Source organism: Oryza glaberrima, chromosome 12, assembly GCF_000147395.1.
Source record: "Oryza glaberrima chromosome 12, OglaRS2, whole genome shotgun sequence".
NCBI lineage: Eukaryota > Viridiplantae > Streptophyta > Magnoliopsida > Poales > Poaceae > Oryza > Oryza glaberrima.
The window spans coordinates 20901371-20921679 of NC_068337.1; the positions used below are offsets into that span (position 1 = coordinate 20901371).

At 43.3% G+C, this 20309-nt stretch overlaps 1 protein-coding gene and 2 pseudogenes across 1 annotated transcript; 1 reads left to right on the forward strand and 2 right to left on the reverse strand.

The window, feature by feature from the left end:
* Nucleotides 1-69: 69 nt before the first annotated feature.
* On the reverse strand, nucleotides 70-7481 carry LOC127757079 (uncharacterized). Its single transcript, XM_052282504.1, has 14 exons — nucleotides 7291-7481; nucleotides 6475-6587; nucleotides 6277-6373; nucleotides 6048-6172; nucleotides 5245-5842; nucleotides 4895-5080; nucleotides 4518-4811; nucleotides 3858-4010; nucleotides 2728-2882; nucleotides 2378-2483; nucleotides 1374-2285; nucleotides 1214-1295; nucleotides 607-963; nucleotides 70-499 (listed from the first exon to the last, which is right to left on the reverse strand). The coding sequence occupies exons 1-14, from the start codon at nucleotides 7393-7395 to the stop codon at nucleotides 306-308; spliced, it is 3477 nt and encodes a 1158-aa protein (XP_052138464.1). The 5' UTR covers nucleotides 7396-7481; the 3' UTR covers nucleotides 70-305.
* Nucleotides 7482-9828: 2347 nt separating this feature from the next.
* LOC127756594 (disease resistance protein RGA5-like) lies at nucleotides 9829-14784 on the reverse strand (annotated as a pseudogene).
* Nucleotides 14785-16891: 2107 nt separating this feature from the next.
* Nucleotides 16892-19732, forward strand: LOC127756392 (uncharacterized; annotated as a pseudogene).
* Nucleotides 19733-20309: the final 577 nt, after the last annotated feature.

Consider the following 20309-nt stretch of genomic DNA (forward strand, 5'->3'; position numbering starts at 1 on the left):
AAAGTGAAATCTATGATTTTTGTAGCTTTCATACATCACAAGACACACCAAAAGGGGACTCAGCGTCCATTTGTAAGCGTAGGAAGCTTGTCAATTGGTTCCAATGTGCTGCCGTATCTGTTTACATTATATCCTGTCCTATGGCTATGAATGCCAAAGAGATGTTTAAACTTTACAAGAATGAGGGCCAATCCATGTGACGCCTCCATCCAAATGCGCCTGACAACATATCAAAACATTTGCATTGTTTCTGCAGAGAAAAATACTTTTCTTGACAAAACGGGGTGGTCTCTGATAGCTTTGAACTAGTTTTCTTTTGCAGATTTTTTCCCCTTCTGTTTCTGCTTCTGCTTCAGTTGAGTGAGGCCAGGTGCGGTGATCTTGGCATTCCCAACAATGGCAGCAACCAATTCAGGGTCCGTGCATGCCTTCATTAGCTCCTTCTCACGGTTTGTGGCGTCAGCAGTGTGCATGAACAAACTCATTGCAGTTTTGGCAGCTGCAATCAACATACTTGGATATCAAAACATCATACAAAATAATATGGAGGAAAAGAAAAGGCAAGATCAATATGACTTCTATGTCCCATTAGATATGGGTATGTACCTTTTCCTTTCTTTGCAGTTCCCGGGGTAATCTTCACACGATATTTGTATGCCTGCAATGCGTTGTAAGGGGCACACACTGGTACAGCATATAGCAAAATATCACTTGGCAGTGGATTTCCAGTTAGGTAGTCCAAATCAATTAACTTCTCTTTCTCTTCATCACCGAGCTCATGGATGTCATCTTCGTCCATGGTAACACTGCTACCAGCAGGGGCGCTGCTTCTATCCATACCATCTTTGGCTCTACCAACATTGACATCAGCCGGATCCATCTCAGATGTACTTTCAGGGCAATCACGAGAAAGATGTCCAGATTTTTTGCATTTATAACAAATTTTTGATCTGTCATCTTCACCTGAGGGAATAAAAGGTATGACATAAGAGATTTGAGACTACGAGAAAAAAATGGATAACTGGGCCAGACTCTTTTTTTACCTTTACAGTTCAAAAAATAGGAAAACCATATGAATAAACTAACAATATCTCAAGTAAAGACTAGTCAACTAAGTGACTAACACAAGGATAAGTTCAGTAAGATTATATGCACAAGACTGTAATGGAACCATCATTAATTGAGACATAAAATGAGGAAATGTGGTAAATACCAGTCGATGGTTTTGATTGAGCTGCAGTGGCTCCATCTACATCTTCTGAAGGTTTATCCTTTTGTGAGGCCCTTCCAGAGGACTATAGAAGAAGAAAAGTTAAACAATGCAACAAATGAAGCAGGAGTACAATTGGAAACAAAACAAGAGATGCAATTACCGCAAGTAAAGCCATCCGGATTTCTCGTTCTTCTTCATCCTGCTCTCCATACTTCTCTTTAATCTTCTTAAGTTTGCCCTTCTGTCCACGACTTACTTTAGGATTAGCAAGCTTTTCATTTGTCTTTCCTTTTTCTTGCTGTGAGTTAACAGGCTTTTTGGTAGCTTCACCATTAGGAGAGTCACTGGTAGAATCACCAACATTCTGACCTTTCTTCAGTTTCCTTCTATCTGCTTTAGATATGTATGGTTTATCTCTTACTGATGTTTTCTTCGTATCAAGATCATCAGTGTCTTCTGCCACACGTGCAGAATTACTGCTGAGCAAAGAGCTTCTGCCTAACACCTTAGTTGGCCCAAGACCAAGATTCTTATCAAGCAGATCCTCAAGTTGTGATGAAACAGTGCGATCACTTGTTTGTCCCTTGGAAGTGGAAGTAGTGCTGTTTACCACAGTTCGGATTTCAGAAAGCTGCTCAGATGAATCAGCATTATCCTTAACATAAGGTGCATTAGAAGGGATGGGATTGTCAATTTTTTTCACATTGATATTATCCAAGCTTGATTCATCATCATGTTTCTCCTTGCCTATCTCACTATCACTGTCAAGTTCACCATCCAATTCAGCATTACTTTCCGGCTTCTGAGACTCAACATCAGGAAGGGCCTCCTCGTCTTCACCCCTGACCCTCCTTTCATTTAGATGAGATGCCAAGGAGCTCTCATCCAAACGGAATAGAATGCCAAATCCCATAACGAGGGGGTGAGGTGGGAGAAAATTTTTCTTGCCACGGATCATAAAACTACCAACAGTTAAGTACTCGCCAGTGGGAGCTGTTTTGCTAACTTGATGAGGATACACCCACCAAGCACTGGTAACAATTTTTGAATCCCATGCTTTGCTGTGGCAAACCTGCAACAACAGGAGCAGGATCAACAGGCCTAATCTATATGAGCACTCAATCTTTAACATTTATGAATAGCAAAATGAGATATTAGACTCACAGTGAAAGATCCTGCTTGGTTTAATGTCAATGGTGGAATGGGATTATCAGGTTTGTGATTTTTGATGATTGTACTGGAAGCTCCATGTAACTCAGCATGCACGTAGCTATCCAAATATGCAAAGTAAACAAGCAACTTCCATGAGAACCTCAAGGGACTAGATACAAATATGATGAATGAATTATAAAACTTAAAGAGCCATAACAACGGAGGTTATGTTTTCTATGATCAACTGCAAAAATACCACTGATAGAAGATGTACAGTGTGCATCAACAATAAGCTTTACAGCCATTACCAAAGATGTTTATGCAATTGTTTACAATAGACTGTGGGTGACAAGGGTACTTACAGATCTCCTTTCGACATGTACCGCTTGACAATCAACTCATTTTGTTGAGCATCACGGCCACTAATAATTAGGTAATTTTCACTGCTGATGAACCAATTGAACTTCTCAAACCAGTGAACTTTGCGCATATGAGTGATTGCAGCGACCGTTTTTTCCTGCAAATATAAACATATCAAGTTATTTTTACAAAATAATAAATAAATTCAATTTCTTGATATAATTATTTCAGTATGCAAGCATATAAAAACAGCAGTCTAAAGAAAGCTTTATCCAAATGTTTGGTTTGGAGGACAGGTAAAACACACTAAATTTTTCATTGACCTATTATGAAAAATGCATATATTCTATCAAGACAGAAACCAGGCGAATAATTTAGTTTCGCCTTGTTTTCTAGAGGAAGATACATTCACAGTTTTCATGGCACTCCGGAAGGTGAAGGAGCTCCAGGGGAGCCAGGAGCCCAGGATTCCTAGGTGCTAGTTAGAAGGTAGTTTTATTCAGTTGAGATGCATCATATGCATAGAAGGAAAAATTCAAAAGAACAACTCATTGCATTTGCATCCATTCAATTCATTACTTTAAACTCCCATTCACATTTCCCTTGGACCGGTTGCTTTGTTCGATTCCTAAAACCATTCCCATCATCCATACCAGCTGCCTTCTCTTCTCCCTCATGTGCTTCCCTATCCTCCCTAATCCTTCACTGATGCCATGCCAGCCATGGATACATCATGAGACTAGCTTACACACACTTAAGTACTTAGGGGATGGTGGGCTGTTTGGATGGCATCCACACGTTGCGACAAAATTTTTCACTAAGCGTGGTGTGCTAAACTTATTTTTTTTAATCAACATTTTTTTGCCACAATTGTGGCAAAAAAAAAAAGAGTATGAATATGAAGATTGGCAAGCTGGCTTTAAAAGTGTAGCAGGCCACAGAACCAAAAGCTTTGCCTCGGTTGGTCGAACTTCCTTCCATAGGTATGGCGAAGTTTGGCACCAAACTAAATAGCCCAAGTTTCAAAACAAACCTAAAACTTATCCAACACGTTCTGATAAAAGGAATTGCCCCCTACCCCACCCCTCTCTCTCTAAAAGTTCTTGGTCACAAGTGTATAACTGTATGGAACCTGAGCAAGCTGAAGACGTGTCTTCTTCTCTGCTGCTTTGAATGCTTTCTCATGTGCTGTGACAGTCTTCTCTTGTTTGCTTTCCTGTTTTTTCTTTAGTTCATACCACCGCCTGGCATTTGCATGCGCGGAAAGTGATAGATCAACCTCTACCTAGAAGAAACCATAAAGTGTCACGTGAATAAGAAAATAACATGAGGAAATTGATATGCATAGAAAAGTAAAGAATCAAAACAACTAAATAAAGGTATAAATTGTAAACAAGATCAGAATAAAGCGCACATGCAATTATCATCCTTTTATCCATTCCTACATGGCAATCTCTTGTTTAAAACCTTCAATACTGGTGACAAGGATCTTCCAGTTTGCATGATTGTCAGGCAACATAAAATAGCAAATGATACTTTAATGCAATAGTAGAAGTTGTAGATGGAACTTCATCAAATAAAATTACTCTAATTAAAAATAAGCATCGCTATTGAATATACAACGGAACACCAATAAATGGAGATAATTCAATCTATTCCTGCTAACCAAGAGAAGAAAAGAACCATGAAATCAATAAACTGATTCAGCAAGTTGATGAATAACAGATGTTTCCAGGTCATATAATATAGTACGGACAACATTATGGATGCAAAACTAGCAGTAACAGCATACCTTTTCAACAGGTGCAGTTTTCTCCTCCTCATCCATGTCATCAAGATTATTGCTTAGAAGTAGAGTGATGCAATTTCTTTCAAAACTAAGCTTATCGATTAGACCTGCTACTGGGTTTCCAGCCTTTTTCTCCTCCTTAATCATGCGAGCAAGGGCATCCCAACTCATTCCATTTGCAAGGGAAACACGGACAGCTACAATTGCTGCATCCACATCCTCTAAATTATACTCGATTAATTCTGCCATTTTGATGGAATGGTCAACCTCCTTTCTCAATGTATGTACACGATTTTCCTGCACGAACAGTTGGACCAATGAACATCAGGCTATCAGGATGCTGATATAAAGAACAAACTCCAAGTTATGAATGCAAGAACCTGATCCAATTTAATTTTATTAAGCCTTTGTGCCGCTGATTCCTCTTTTGATTTTTGCTGCTGCTTCACCCTTTGACTTTCTATTTTGCTGTAGAACTCATCTAGAGCAGCATCAAATGTCTCAAATTCATCGAATTCCCTTGACTTAAATTGATTCAACAGGATGGGGCAATATTCGTCATATATCTGCATACAAAATGTTAGGATAAATAAAGCAATATCTTGAAAAAGAATTGACTGTATGCTCATGTGATACTGCATGAGAGGGAACTATACATTAAGCAAAATTAAGCAACCACAATCAATTCCACTATTGTACTAAAAGAAGCATAGTAAAACAACAGACAGACCTTCTGACTAGCACTAGACCCCTCCAAGGGTGTGAGGTTCTTCTTTGCAGCCGCCTTATTCTGCATGAGGATGTACCCCTCAGGGATCCTTTGACCAGACATGACATCTACAAGCCAATCCTCAAACTTTGAAATGGATTCTACTAGGGACTGAATAGTGTGATCATCAATACTGCTCTCTGGGTCTTTCCCAACCTTTGTACTTGGAAGCAATCCAGCATCCAATATGATATGCTCAGCTAATGCAGGCCCATAAGCCAATGCTTCCCCAAGAAGTGTCTTTAGAGTTGATTTATTTGATTGAGCATTATTACTAGCTTTTGCATTTGAACTTGACTGCTTGTTTTTTGAAGCTGACTTCTTTCCTGTTGTAGATGGTTCTTCAGATTTATCAGTAACCGGCACTCCATCACTGGGGGTTACAGAAAGTTCTTGAGCATCAATTGAACCGGGTGTAACTTGAGAAGATTCTTTATCATCAACTGCATTCATCATCAGCGTGTCTTTTAACTTTGTAAAGTCGGTCCTTTCAAAAACACGGCATGCTTCTACTGGGTAGCGGTGACGTGACATGATAGCCAATCCCTTGTTATCATCTCTGTGACTTATAAGATTGATGATAAGTATATACACAAACAGTAAAGAACAAAAGTAGGCAGATTTATTGGATCAAGTGAAGGGTTATGGGATCACTGATATAATTTTAGTTGGTCTTTTGGCACTTAATAGTAAAATAGCACAAACTAACAGTTCCTCCTAGATAGAGCAATTTAACATAGTACTGCACAAATTAAAATATGGACCTGTGTGAACGGAGTAGTGTCAGCACTGTGTATTCGGAATCTGTAAGAAGTATATTTCCTTGTGCGTATAGTTCTAAAATGACAAAATGCGCGTTACTGCCAAGTCCAAATTGAAACAGGATAATCTGCACAGTTGAAATGCACGCATCATTAAGTAAGCCAACCAATAGAAGTACAACGCTGATCGCTTGAAATGGTTATGCTAAAAGAATGGAAATGAGAAAAGTACCCTATCGTATCCAAGCATACGGACATCTTCAAGTCTCTTGCTTCGAATGTGTTTTCGTAGCTTGAGAGTGAAACCAGATGGTGTGGTGCTCTTGTCACTGCAGAAGTAGAAAACCAGAGGGGTTTAGACATTTTTGTCGTGAAATAAGGACTCCAAGTAGACTGCAAACATCAACTAAGGTCATCACTAGCATCTTACCGGACATATTGGGTGGTATGCAGCCTAACACCACTTTCCATCAGCAACAAAACCTTCTCACTTTCCCCTGACTCAGTGATTCCACTGCTGTTCATCAGCTTGAAAAGATATGTCTGCGCAAGTGCATATACAAATGATAGTTAGAAAAACAGCTTTGTAGAATGCAGTAAACCTTTTGTGGTTGCCCAACAGCAGAAACATACTTAAAGAATTAGTACACCGGAATAATACTATCCAGCTCAATTAACAGGTATCTGAGCCTTTTTTTTATTAAGTTCGGTTGTCCAACGTATCACCTGATATCTCAGAACGCTAGTACAGCACAACAGTCATATCTCACCAAATTACTTGGTTCTTACAGGAGTCGAGCATAATACAGCCCTGACAAGGTGGCAATCAAGCGAGGCGGGAGATAAACCCACGGCATCAAACATTAGTCCAACTGAACAGACCACCAAATCATTTGAAATTTTTTTTTTTTGACAACGGGCAAGATCTTCGCCTAATAATGTTGATACCCTATGTTCTTCTAAATTCAGCCCAGTGCAAACAGATATCAGTGTTCGCGGCAAGCTAAGCTACTCATCCCATACGAGCCCCAACCGGAATGGCAAGCCGCGAGCATAACGCGCCGAGCAGCCGCCGCAGCAGCCAAATCACCCCCAGTTTTTGGGAGGCATCGCTTCGATCCTGATCGCCGCGCAGAGAGCATCTACGCGGTTGTCGGCTGGAGGCTAGCTGGCGAAGCCTTGTAGCTATTCTAGGACCTAGGGTTCCAAACACGGCGTCGATCGGGAGAGAGCGAGGGAGACGGACCTTGGGGGTGATGTCGTAGACGTTGGAGAGGCGCATGCCGATGAGGCGGCGGAGGCACTTGACCTCCGCCGCCACGTCCGCCGTCGTCATCCGCGCCTTCACCATCTCCGCCGCCCGCCTCTCGCCGCCGCCGCCGAGGGAGAGGGAGTGTCGTCCGCTTCAATCCAAGGGAGAGTTGCGAGGTTTTTTTCCTCCTCTCTTCCTCCTCTCTGCGCCGCCGCCGCCGCGTGGTCGCCGAGTCGGTGGTGTTCGTGGGCCCGCTCTGAAGGCCCAAGCCCATTCAACCCAAATATCAAGGGGAAAAAGTACACCCAAGGTCCCTCAACTTGTTATCGGAGATACAAAATCGTCCCCCCAATACGTCCGTCAACTGACAAGACCGTTCGCTTTAGGTCCCTCGGTGGTTTCGACCCAGGTTTTATCCGACATGGCGGCTGAGTCAGCGTGGGACCCACGTGGCCCCCACATGTCAGGCTAGCACATCATCTCCCTCCCTCAGTCCCTATCTCTCTTTTCTCCTCGCTCACTCGCTGCAAGGCAGCTGGCGGGCGCGAAGAGGACCCCCGCCGCGACGGCGAGGTGGGCAGTGGCGGCGGCGGCAGGGGTGGGGATGAGAATGGCAGGGGAAGGGGAGGGGAGCGAGTCGAGGGCGGCGGGGGAGACCGCGTCGACGGCAAAGAAGGCGACGCGGGAAATGAAGAGGGTTATGATGAGGAGGCTTACAGTTGTGGAGGCGGGCAGCGGCGGACAAGCTCTCGCACTAGGAGGGGCAAGGTGGGAGAGGAGGGCGGCGGTGGCCCCCACACCCGCAACCACCCAGCACGCGCAGCCGATGCGAACGACGACGACGAGCTCTTGCACCTCCTCTCCCTGGCCGAGACCGACCTCGACGCCGGCCACCTCCGCGCCGCGCACAAGCACGCCCACCGTGCCGCCCGCCTCGACCCGGACTCCCCGCGCGGCTCGCTCCTCCTCACCGCCGTCTCCGTCCTCGTCGCTGACCACTCCTCCCACCGTGCCACCCTCCTCCTCCTCGACTCCGACTCCTAGGGCTCGCCCCTCTCCCCCTCCGCCCTCCGCCACCACTACAAATCCCTCTCCAAATCCCTCCTCTCTGGCCCGCTCTCCTCTTCCCCCGTCGTCTCCTCCGCTGTCAAGGAGGCCCTCCGCCACGCCACCGACGCTTACGCCACGCCCGTTCTTGTGTCACTGCCTCGTCGACCTGCCTGCTCTGCTCGCCACCGCGCTGCCGGCTTCGCGCGCAGCCGCTCCGCTCGAGATCGTCCTCTTCGATCTCCCCCATGCTCCTGTCGCCGCCACCCTTTCCTTCTGGTGTGTCGCCACCGCCGCCACATCGTCGGCCGGCCGCCGGACCTCCTTGCCTTGTCGACCTCCTCCCCACCACTGGCCATCTAGAGACCTAGAGAGGAGGGAGAGAAAGAGAGAAGAGAGGAGGAAGGGAGAGAGGAGGGGAAATAGAGAAGAGGCTGGCATGGCTTCCTGACATGTGGGGCCCATGTGGGTCCCACGCTGACTCAGCCGCCACGTCGGACAAAACCAGGGTCAAAACCACCAAGGGATCCAAAGCGAATAGTTTTGTTAGTTGAGGGACGCCCGGTATCTGGTTTTGCGATTAGGGGACGATTTTGTATCTCGATGACAAGTTGAGGGACCTTGGGTGTACTTTTTCCATATCAAGGCGCACACGGCCCAACCTCCTGTCCGGCCTCCTGAAGGAAAGAAGTATATTTTGTGTAGAACACATATTGCAAAAAAAATATATGTTTAAATTTCAGTTTAATCAACAATTTACCAACCAGAAGAAGCAAGACATTTATTTCAGAGAGGAAGAGTATTCCAGTTTACAGCACAAACATTCATTCCCAAGGAGACACACGAAGAGAAAGAACACCAAAAGATGTCACCTACTCACCTAAGAAGAAGCAAGACATGTGCAAGAGCCAATTGACTCACACTAATGTTATCAGAGCATGTTTATTTAAGACAAGGATAGGCTCAGCAGGTACCACAGAATACGTCAACATAAAATATGACACTAAAACTTCAACATTTTTAGTGTTCCGATGGGAGGGAGGATGCATAGGAAAAGGGAACAGAGGAGCTGAATAGAGGAAGTTTTTTTACTATATTCTTTATCTTACTTAAAGATTCATATTTTTAAAAGAGCACCAAAAAAAATACTCGACCTGCAGGGGTAATACAGCCCCCGAGCATTTTGCATAGAAGAAGACCTTCTCATGCAGGTCGAGAAAACCCCGACCCGCCTGCCCCACCCTTACACAGAGGCACCATAGCTCATGCGAGAACGACCAATGACCTGGGTCAGGCCTTAGACCTTTGCTTTGGGGTGGGACAAACGAGGAGATATTTTTAACCCTAGCCTGAAATTTGCTCCCACGGGGAGTCGAACCGAGGATACAAAAATGATCTGATATCATCAGGATACAAAAAAGTCATCCATTGAATTTACATCGAAATAAATTGGCCTCTCCACAGGAATTGTTGATTACTGGTTAAGGATCAAACTATGCATGATAACAGTACTTTTTGAACAATTTTGTTCATTCTTTCTGGAAGACTTATAGAGCATCTTACAACGAAGCACAGGGCTGAACCCTGATAGAGACATGACAAATGAAATTAAAAGACGACCAAAACGCATTACCCATAAAATTTAATAATAAAAATATGTCAAATTGTTGTGGCTTAACAGAACAAATAATGTTCCTCAGTATTGTGCTATGCTTTCAATTAATTGTATCAAAATCATCTTCTGCCAGTTCTTGGTCCATATCGATAATCTCTTCTTCATCCCATCTACTTACTTCAAAAGTGAGCTCATCAGAAAGGAGGCCAGCTGCGCTTTTGATAGCATTCTCCAAGGCCTCCACCTCCTGAAGCTTTGCACCACGGCAAATAATCTCAACATGGAGATGTTTCAGGGAACAGAGGTGTTGGATGCCAAAATCCATACCACCATGCAAAGAGCATATATCACATGCATTATATGGAACCCGAAGCTTTTCAAGATTAGGCATGGCTCCTGCTTCAAACATCATACCTGTCTGGCTTTCCCAACAGGTGAAGTAGAGCTCCCTCAGACACTGGAACCCATTACAGCTGATAATTAACCCTTTTTTAGGGGTTGCTGCTCTAGAGGATATCCAAAGAAATATTAAAGACGGCAAGCCCGCAAGAATTTGGAATGTTTCCTCATCCACTGGGTTGATGTAGATGTCTAGGTAACTGAGGTACTCAAGTGACTCTATCCACTTTGGGATTCTGGGGAAAAAGTAGCTTATGGACATCTCAAATTTCTGGAGGAGATGAGGAGGAGGAAACCAAGAATCCAGTAAGAAATCAAGGGAAATAATATGATAACCTTGAATTTGTATAGATCGAAGATTGAACATGCCTAGTTTACAGAGGGACGTGACTAAGTTATCTGCATAAATTTTGATGTCACAATTTGAATCACTGATGCTCCAATTCAGCCCAAGAATTCTTAGTTTCTTCAGATTTCCCAGCTCCTGCAGAGAATACACTGATGTATTGTGGTTGATTTCAATCTCTGATAATTCCTGTAGAGCTTGCAGATTTCCAATCCCTTCAGGCAATTCTAAACTGTTTACCCTTAGGCATACTAATTTCTGCAGTCGAACGATACTAGATGGCTATTTCTTTATTTGTGTCCATCTTAAGTCTAAGGTCTGCAAATTCTGCAATTCTCCTAGTTGTTCAGGAAGTGCAGTGATTCTTCTTACATTGAGTCGCAGGTACTTCAATTGAGAAAGCCTGTGTATATGCTTGAGAAAACTGTGATCCAACACCATTTTATTTTCTAGATCTAACACTCGCATAAATTGCAATTTTGACAGAGGAGGCATATGTTCAGCATATCCAAAGATAGTGAGGGATCGGACATGAGAAACAATCATACTTGATGGTATCATTATATCTTCTCGAGCATGATAGTTGAGGGATAGGCGACGAACCTTATTTTGTTGCACTATTTTGTAGTTTTGGTCAACGTGCAAGGTTACAAAATTTTCTTTGACAGATATGGATATGATGAGATCAAGAATCATATCATGCACACGACAAGCATCAGCTCGACCATCATATTGGATATTAACTGGTAGAATCATACTCCTGTTGATAAGATCGTTGAAATAGCATTCGCCTACTTCCTCCATATCATGCACCCCTTCTGTAGGGATGAAACCTTCAGCAATCCATCTCCTTATTAACCGATCTCTCTTGATCTCGTAATCTTCTGGAAAAATACTTAGATATAGCAAACATGTCTTCAAATGGTAAGGAAGATCATCATAACTAAGGAGCAATATCCTTTTCATTTCTTCCATATCTGTATCTTTTTCAAGAGCTGAACCAATAGAATTATGTATGCTCTCCCATTCTTCTTTTGTACTAGCTTTATTAGCCAATAAGCTAGCTACTGTGATAATTCCCAGTGGCAAGCCACCACATTTTCTCAAGATTGCATTAGAAACTTCTTTCAGATGAAGAGGGCATTTATCTTCAGAACCAAAAGTTTGTTTGAAAAATAAGCTTTTAGAGTGAATTGCACCAAGAGGCTTTATTTCATATACATTGTCATGGTGAGGTGAGCAACAATACTTAGCAACTGTGATGATGCGTGTCGTCGTCAATATTCTACTGGAACAGTTATTTTCGGGAAAAGCACATTTGATTGTTCTCCATGCTGATGTGCTCCATATGTCATCGATAACAATAAAACACCTATAAAAAAAATTGAAGTTAAACAGGTATTGCTAAAGCTAAAAGTATAACCAAGTGGATAGTAGTAATAAGCAAGTGTACATGCATCATTCCAAAGATCTGTTGTTTTATCAATTAGTTCTAACATGAAAAAGATCAATGCATAATTGATGGTGTTAAATGCATAGAGCCCCAGACAAGGTTGTCATGGAAACATGGCACATACCTCTTATCCTTAAGGAATTGTCTTATTGTGTGGATGAGCTGCTGCTCATCCCATGCTTCATCACTGATACACTCTCGCCAGCAGATCTGAGAGAGTATATGTCTCAGAATCTTCTTAATGTCTGGTTTTTGGGGCACTGACACAAAAGCTTGATACTTAAATTGTCCTTCAAGCTTCCGGCACACTTCATTTGCATGAGTAGTCTTTCCAAGGCCTCCAAATCCAACAATTGAGACCACCTTCAGCTGATGCACCAATGCGTCGTCCTCTTCCACTAGCATCTTGATGAGTTTATCCCTTGGGCCATCAATTCCAACAAGCCTTGTCGTCTCTGTGTAGAATGCTGGTAAGCGAGGGTCTAAGCTTGTCCTACTCAGTTTGGAGACAGAACCATCGACCTTGTACCTTGCATGCCGATTGCTAGCTTCTATAACACAGCATTTGAGACAATGGATTTTCTTGGCAATCCAATGGCGTGTCTTGACATTTGTCAAGAAGTCCATGCACCTGCCAGCAAACCCCTTGAAGCCACGGGGTCTGCGATTGGACTCATAACCAAGGGAGAACATAGAAGCATCAATGATGTCTTCAATGTCATAGGACAGCTCCCTGAACTCCTTCATCCAGAACATAGATTGCTCATCGGGGTCCTCAAACTCATACATCTTCTTGAGGAAAACATCTATGCTCTCAAGCTCAGCTTTAAGGAATATAATATTACTCTTAACACCAGTGAGAAGGTTATATTCATCAGAGAGCAAGGCACTTAGCTTCCATAGCAGGGACCCTATAACTCCATGTGATGCGCATACGACAGCTTCCATCCCCCTCTCTGTTCGTGGGTATGGTGTGCTCTGCAACTATGAATTTTCCAGGCAATCAGGCCTTTTATACATGTTTAGTCAAAGTGGACGTGCACAAGAAAAGAAGATGATTGCTTGAAGTGAACAGGGTGGAGGGACTAGGGAGTAAGCAGGTGGGGTGTCTGTAGCATCTTATGACATAAAAACACATAAACGGGACAAATTACATTTCAATATAAGATTGTTCCTTAGAAAAGAAAATCAGGAAACTTGTCAAGAAGAAATCAAGTGTGAATTGCTTATACTAGATATGCAAGGTTAGACAATTAGTCAAGAGGAGGAATGATGTCATATCATGCGTCATTCATTATTATCTAGTGAATCTACCTAGTGAAGACAGATCTTGGCACCACTTAAGTTAGACCCTTAGTATAATCGAGCATTCAAGATCAAGGCAGAATAGAGATATGACCTAGTCTTCTTTTGAACAAATTCAAGGACATAGAAAATGACAGGTTCGGAGCATACTTGTCAAGATTAATAATATAGCCAATTAATATAACCGAGGTGGTCTAACATGTATAAATATTGTTGTCCCTGAAATGATAGTTCATACTTGGAAAAAATAGATAACTGTGTGGTGGTTGGTCTTAGTCTTAGCCCAAGTGTCTGTCCAACACACTAAACATCAAGCAAAAGCATTCAGAAATATATAAATAGGAGAAAAATAAATGGTATAGGAATTATTGAACTGCAAGACAAGAGGCAATAGAAATTTACCATTTGAAAACCCAAGACCAGTGGTTGGCTGGTCAGTCTCAGCTTTGAGGAACATATGGCACGTTCCTTCACATTGGTGATAATGTAGTACTCAGCTAATCAGGTTCTATGTGATTCCTCTACTCAATATGAAAGTGAAACATACAAATGTACTGATAGCATGTTTGCTACATATATGCAGGAATACCAAGGCAACTTACTTTAGGCAGACAGGAAATCTATTGACCAGAGTGAAGAGCAGGTATTCTCTCCAAAAGCAATCACTCATGGTTATATAAAAACTAGAAAAGGCTATACAATTGGGCAAAGTATATTTCAAGATATGCTAACTTTGTCAAGGTGAGACAGAAAGAAATAAAGCAGTTACATCTATTCAGGTTAGAGTAAGTGCGAAATTTCATAAGACGTGCAGATCCAGGGACAGTCAAGTTGTCCAGAAGAAAGATAGCACCATCATCCAATCATCTTACGTTTATAGCTAGTCAATATCAATCATTCAAAGAATTCTCTACCTGCAAGAGACCGGCCAATGGAGCCGCAGCGCCTGAGGAAGAAATCGCCATCTACAAGACAAAGCCGAAAAAGTGGCCGGCAAGTTCAGTCTCGCGGAATCAAAGAAACTTCCCGGACAACCACACTGGCACCCCCCCCCCCCCTTCCTTTCTTTGGGGGTCCCCGGCCGGCCTTCTCCGCCGGCGACCATCGCGGCTGTCACGGCGGCGCAGGTGAGGGGACGGGAAGGGTTTTGGGTACAGTCGTACTTCCGGTGGTGGAGGTAGGAGGAGAAGAGTATAGGGGAAGGAGGAGGGAGGGAGGGAGGGAGAGGCGGCCGTCGCCGGCGGCCGCGGAGATGGCTCGCCGGAGTGGCGGAGGCGATGCTCGCTGAGATTGTGGGGGCCCAGGAGTCGGTCACAATTGCTTAGATTTGGGCTGGGCCGCGCTTTGGACTCGACATCAAAAGCCCATATAGACGAATATTGTCCGTATTTAAGCCCATATATACTGTTTATACATGGAATACATTTATGGCGAATTTTGTTACGTGACATCGTCGCTTTATATGGAAAATTAGTTATAGGACGTCACAGAAGTTAAGTTTTGAGAATGACACTCTCAAGAGAGAATCTAGTGTACCCATGAAACTCAGTCCAATTCCTTTCTTATCTACGTATCTTACTCGATACTCTTTGTATCCCCGGAATTTCGCTTTGATCTCCTATGTGTCTCTCCTGTAAGATTTCCTTTATTTTTCTGTTATGTGTGGTTGTAAATGTCCATAGTAGCCTTTAGATGGAGTAGCAGCACATTAGAAAACAATTGAAAAAATATTGACTGCATTGTATATATTTTTATGAGACTAAATAATGAGTATAAAAGTTTTATTGGGGTATTGAAAAAAATGCAATACATCAAACTTTTTGTTTTGAAAAAAATAATAGGATCAGGAAAAATCAAAGTGACTCTGTACGGTCATCAAATTCCTATGTACGAGAAATTGGTTCCTCTATACAAGAGGTTTTGGTTTTGGACTTCTGGTATATCTACATTAGAATATCAAATATATTGGCCACAAGAAGGAAATGAGAAGAGCATCCATACAGAAATTTCTCAAACAAAATACATATGGATCAGTAAGAGGATCAGGAGCATCACAAGATACTACTTCATTCGTTTCATATTATAAGACTTTCTAGTATTGCTCACATATACTCCCTCCGTTTCATAATGTAAGTCATTCTAGCATTTCCCACATTTATATTGATGTTAATGAATCTAGATATATATATCTATATTAATGTGAAAAATGCTAGAATGACTTACAATGTAAAACGGAGAAAGTACTAAAAACTCTTCTACCCTGAAACGAAGGCAGTAGCATCCATACGGAGCACTTTATATCATGCACATACCAAAATTTATTTCCATCATCCATACAGAACCATCCATCAGCAACAAATCACTGCTGTTCATCAGCTTGAAAAGACATGTCTGCGCAAGTGCATATACAAATGATAGTTAGAAAAAACAGCTTTGTAGAATGCAATAAAACTTTTGCGGTTGCTCAGGAACAGAGAAAAGAATTAGTACACTGGAATAATATTATCCAGGTCAATTAGCAGGTACCTAAGCCTTTTCATTAAGTCCAGTTATTGAAAGTATCACCTACTATCTCACAACACTGTTACAGCACAACAGTAGTACAGGAGTCAAGTATAACACAGCCCTTGCAAGGTGGCAATCATGCGAGCCGGGAGATAAACCCACGGCATCAAACACTATTGTCAGCCAACAACACGAGTCCAATTGAACAGAACACCATAGCTTTTTTTAAAAAAAAATTATTTTGACAACAGGGAAGATCTTTGTCTAATAACGTTGATACCCTAGCATGACATACCCTATGTTTTTCTAGTTCAGCGTAGTGCCAGCAGACACCAGTGTTCACGACGCACAGAGCCTCCACCTTCGTCACTGTCGCCGCCGCCACAGCAACCGCCTCCAAATCACCCTCATTTTTTGGGAGGCATCGCACCGATCCTGATCACCGCGCTGAGAGGCTATGCCTTTTGTAGCCGCTAATTCGAGGACCTAGGGTTCCAGCACGACGTCAATCGAGGGAGGGAGAGACCGGCGGACCTTGGAGGTGATGTCGTAGACGTTAGAGAGGCGCATGCCGATGAGGCGGCAGAGGGGCGACGCCAGCATCATTGGCGTGCTTCCTCGTACAAGGTTTGAAATTTCCTAAATTTCGGTAATTTCGCCCTCCACCGGCATGCTCAAATATCGTCTGAAATTTTCAGTTTTTGTAATTTTTTTTGAATTTGATCAAATTTTATTCAAAATTTTAAATAATTTCGGCCAAAAATTTCCGAAATTACCTAAATTTCTGAAATTTCGGTCAGCCCCGCATGGCCGCCACGGTGGAAGGGGGGCGGCGCCTGGATCATTTATAGGATAGGTTTTTTATAAGCCTATTTACGAATTAAGTTTTTTAAAATGATCAAATTGTGAGAAATCCAGAGAGAACATGGAAGCCAGGCGGCCGAAAGGCCGGAGGAGTCCACCGGATCTGGTGCACGGGTGGATAATCCTCGACCACTTCATCCACAGCAGCGACGGCGACGTCGACGTCGACGCCGACGACGACGTGACGGCGTCGGAGATCGCCCTCACCTGCAGCGGCCGCCGCGTCCGCGCCTCCCTCCGCGTCGCCGACCCGCCCGCCGTCTCCCGCCTCCGCATCCACCGCCTCGACGCCGACCAGCCGTGGCCGGACGCCTACATCCTGCGCCACGCCCAGGTCGTCGCCGCCCACCGCGGCTCCATCCTCTTCTGGGCCCGCGTCCCCTTCGCCGACGACGAGTTCGTCGTGCCCGGGTACTTCCCCGTCGACTACTTCGTCTACACCGCCGGGGGCGCCGCCGCCTCCTCGCCACCGTCGCTGACGCGGCTGCCGCCTTGCTTCATCGCCGGCGCCGCCCCCGACGACGAGGACCACTACTTCAAGCCGTACCGCAAGCAGCACCAGCGGATCATGCTGGACGAGAACGTCGGATTCCTCTCCGGCGACGGCGACGGCGAGTTCACCGTGGCGGACATCACGATCGTCGACTGCACTCAACCACCACGAACGCTCGCCGTCGCCGGCGCAATGGAGGATGCACCGTTTGGAGATGCAGCGCACGCCCATACGCAAGAAGCAGATGCGGCGCAAGCTCTCCAAATGGGTGAACGACGTCGTCCTCCCCTTGCACGACGGCCGCCACCTGTGCCTCGTCGACTACTACAGGGGAATCCTGCTCGTCGACGCGAAGGAGCTGCAACACTTCAGGTACATCCCTCTGCCGGAAGAAGCCATGATGCATGGCTGCCGCCATTACGAGGAGGACGACCCCGATCCAGCTCGATGTGCCTCGGCAACCTGCGCCGGGTCGATAACGCTCGTCTGCATATACAATGGCAGCGGCAGAAAGAAGAACAAGTCTGCACCTCCTGCAACTTTCATCATCAAGTCATGGACTCTGATTGATATTCACAAATGTATATGGCTCCACGATTTCACCATGGAAGCCGATGAGTTCTGGAGGATCTGCGCTCGAGAAAACGAGCTTCGTCTTCCACTCGTGACGCCGAGTTTCCCTGTGGTGAGCTTGGTTGATCTACATGCCATCTCCTTCCTTCTTAAGGACGGTGAAAATGGTCTCTACTGGTTGGTTGAGGTTGACATGAGAAACAAGGCCATGATTTCACCGGCCGCGCTCTACATCAATGAAGAAGAAGAGGAAGGAAGATGCTGCGGTGACAACGAGATCTGGAAGCCTTTTGATGGCCATTACTTCATCCCCAGCTGGTTCACCTCTTATTTGCATGAGGATCCCATCCAGAGGTTTGATATGCATGTCTTACGTTTGTTTGTGCCCTATGCATTTACAACCAGTGAAGAACATAGTTAAATGGCTAGAGAGTTAACAAATTGAAACATATATAGCATATATCTTTATGAGCTAAATGTCTTAACTGACACTTGATGATTGGTTTGCTGTGTTGAACATGGAGCGTATTTCTCTGAATGCCATGGCGCTCCTGTAAAATTGTGATTTAAGCAGTAACTCACTATTATCCTTTGACATTGCCTGTTCACTGAATTTCTTCTTTTTTTTGGGCACAGTTCAACTAGTAGAGCTTTTCATTTGGTGAGACTTGTTCTGATTTGCCACCGTAAGTAATTTGGTCAGCTAAGTTAGTCTTAGTATAACCCATTACCGACTGTAATATGATAGCTTGATTTGAGAGAACATTGTGATTGCAGTATCAAAAACTACAGCATAATATGCTAATTGTTCTGCTGGAAAGCAAATACTAATACTGGGCATTAAGACAACAACATGTTCAGAATTTCTTGACTAGTGTGTCTTGTGTACATTTGCTTCTGTTCTCACAGCCTTTAATCTAGTTTCATTGATCATCTTGTGACTTGTATTCTATTCCATTGTTTGCTGCAGTCGGCAGTTGAGTCAAATGATGCAGAACACAAAATATGAGAGAACAATGCATAAGATTGGATGGTAAGCACATTCGAATAAGTTGTCTGCATTTGTTTTTTTTTTTTCTCATCTTGCCTGGAATTATAGCATTGCTTCTGAGGCTGTGTTTAGTTCCACACCAAAATTGGAAGTTTGAAGAAATTGGAACGATGTGACAAAAAAGTTGGAAATTTGAAGAAAAAAGTTGGAATCTAAACAGGGCCTGACTTTGCTTATTTTTTCAATTTTTGGTTGCAGTAAGCAACGCAGAGAAATGTTGAGACAAGACAGCGAAAATCAAAAAAATGGATTGGAGGCAGTACCGAATAGGTGGTTGTCTGCATTTTCTTCTTTTTCATGCTCCTGGGAGTCGGTTGCACTGATCCCCTTGTGACTTTTCTTCTTTTTAACGTTTTTATGCAGTGGGGGACATGGCAAAATGACGCAGGAGAGGAGACAAGAGAGGCAACATTGCCCAAGAGATGAATGGAGGCAGGGTTGATAATTTCGAAATTGGACTTTATGCGGGGGGTTAGAAATTTTGGAAATTTCTGATCAAAATTATTTAAAATTCGATTGAATTTGAATAAAATTTGATTAAATTCAAAAAAAAGCAAAAAAAGAACAAGAAAATTTCGGGTGAGATTTGAGCATGTCGGTGAGGGGCGAAATTTCGAAAATTTCAAACCCTGAATGGAGGCACTGGTGATGATTGCTTAATGCCATCTTGACGTCAAGCACAGTGAGAATCTGTCTTGCACTTGTCAGTGCATCTAACTCGTCTTTTGTTAACTAACGTCAAGTTGGAGTGTCGTGCAAATTCAGTAAGACTTACTATATATATGGTGCGCTTTCAATGAAACTTATTACTGCTATGCTTTATGGTAACTAAGATGAGCACATTGAAGCACATGTGCCTCATCTCATGGTTTTCTTTGATATTATCTCTTTTTCACAATGTTTAATCATTCATCTTATTAAAAAAAATTAGTACAAATATGTAAAATTATAAGTTAAGATTGTATATTTTAATGATAAAACAAGTCGTAACAAAATAAATGATATTATATAATTTTATTTTTTTAATAAGATGAATAATCAAATATTGTGGAAAAAATCAACGGTGTCATACATTTTACAATGGAGAGGGAGTATAAGAGTGAATTCAACTTTGCACCGCTTTTTCTTACACGGGCTGCATGTATATTGGATCAGGGTTTGCTAAACTTTGCATTTTACACTACCTAAGCTTTTGTCAAGATGTTGCAGTTTGGACTATGCATATATGGAAATGTTTGGAGCGAGACGCTGCGCTGCTAAGTTATTGCTCCTCTGATCCATTCCTCCCGGCTCCTGCGATGTCGTGACTCGTGTGAGCGAGTGTATTCCTACCGAAAATCCACTCCACGTTTTCCATAGAGT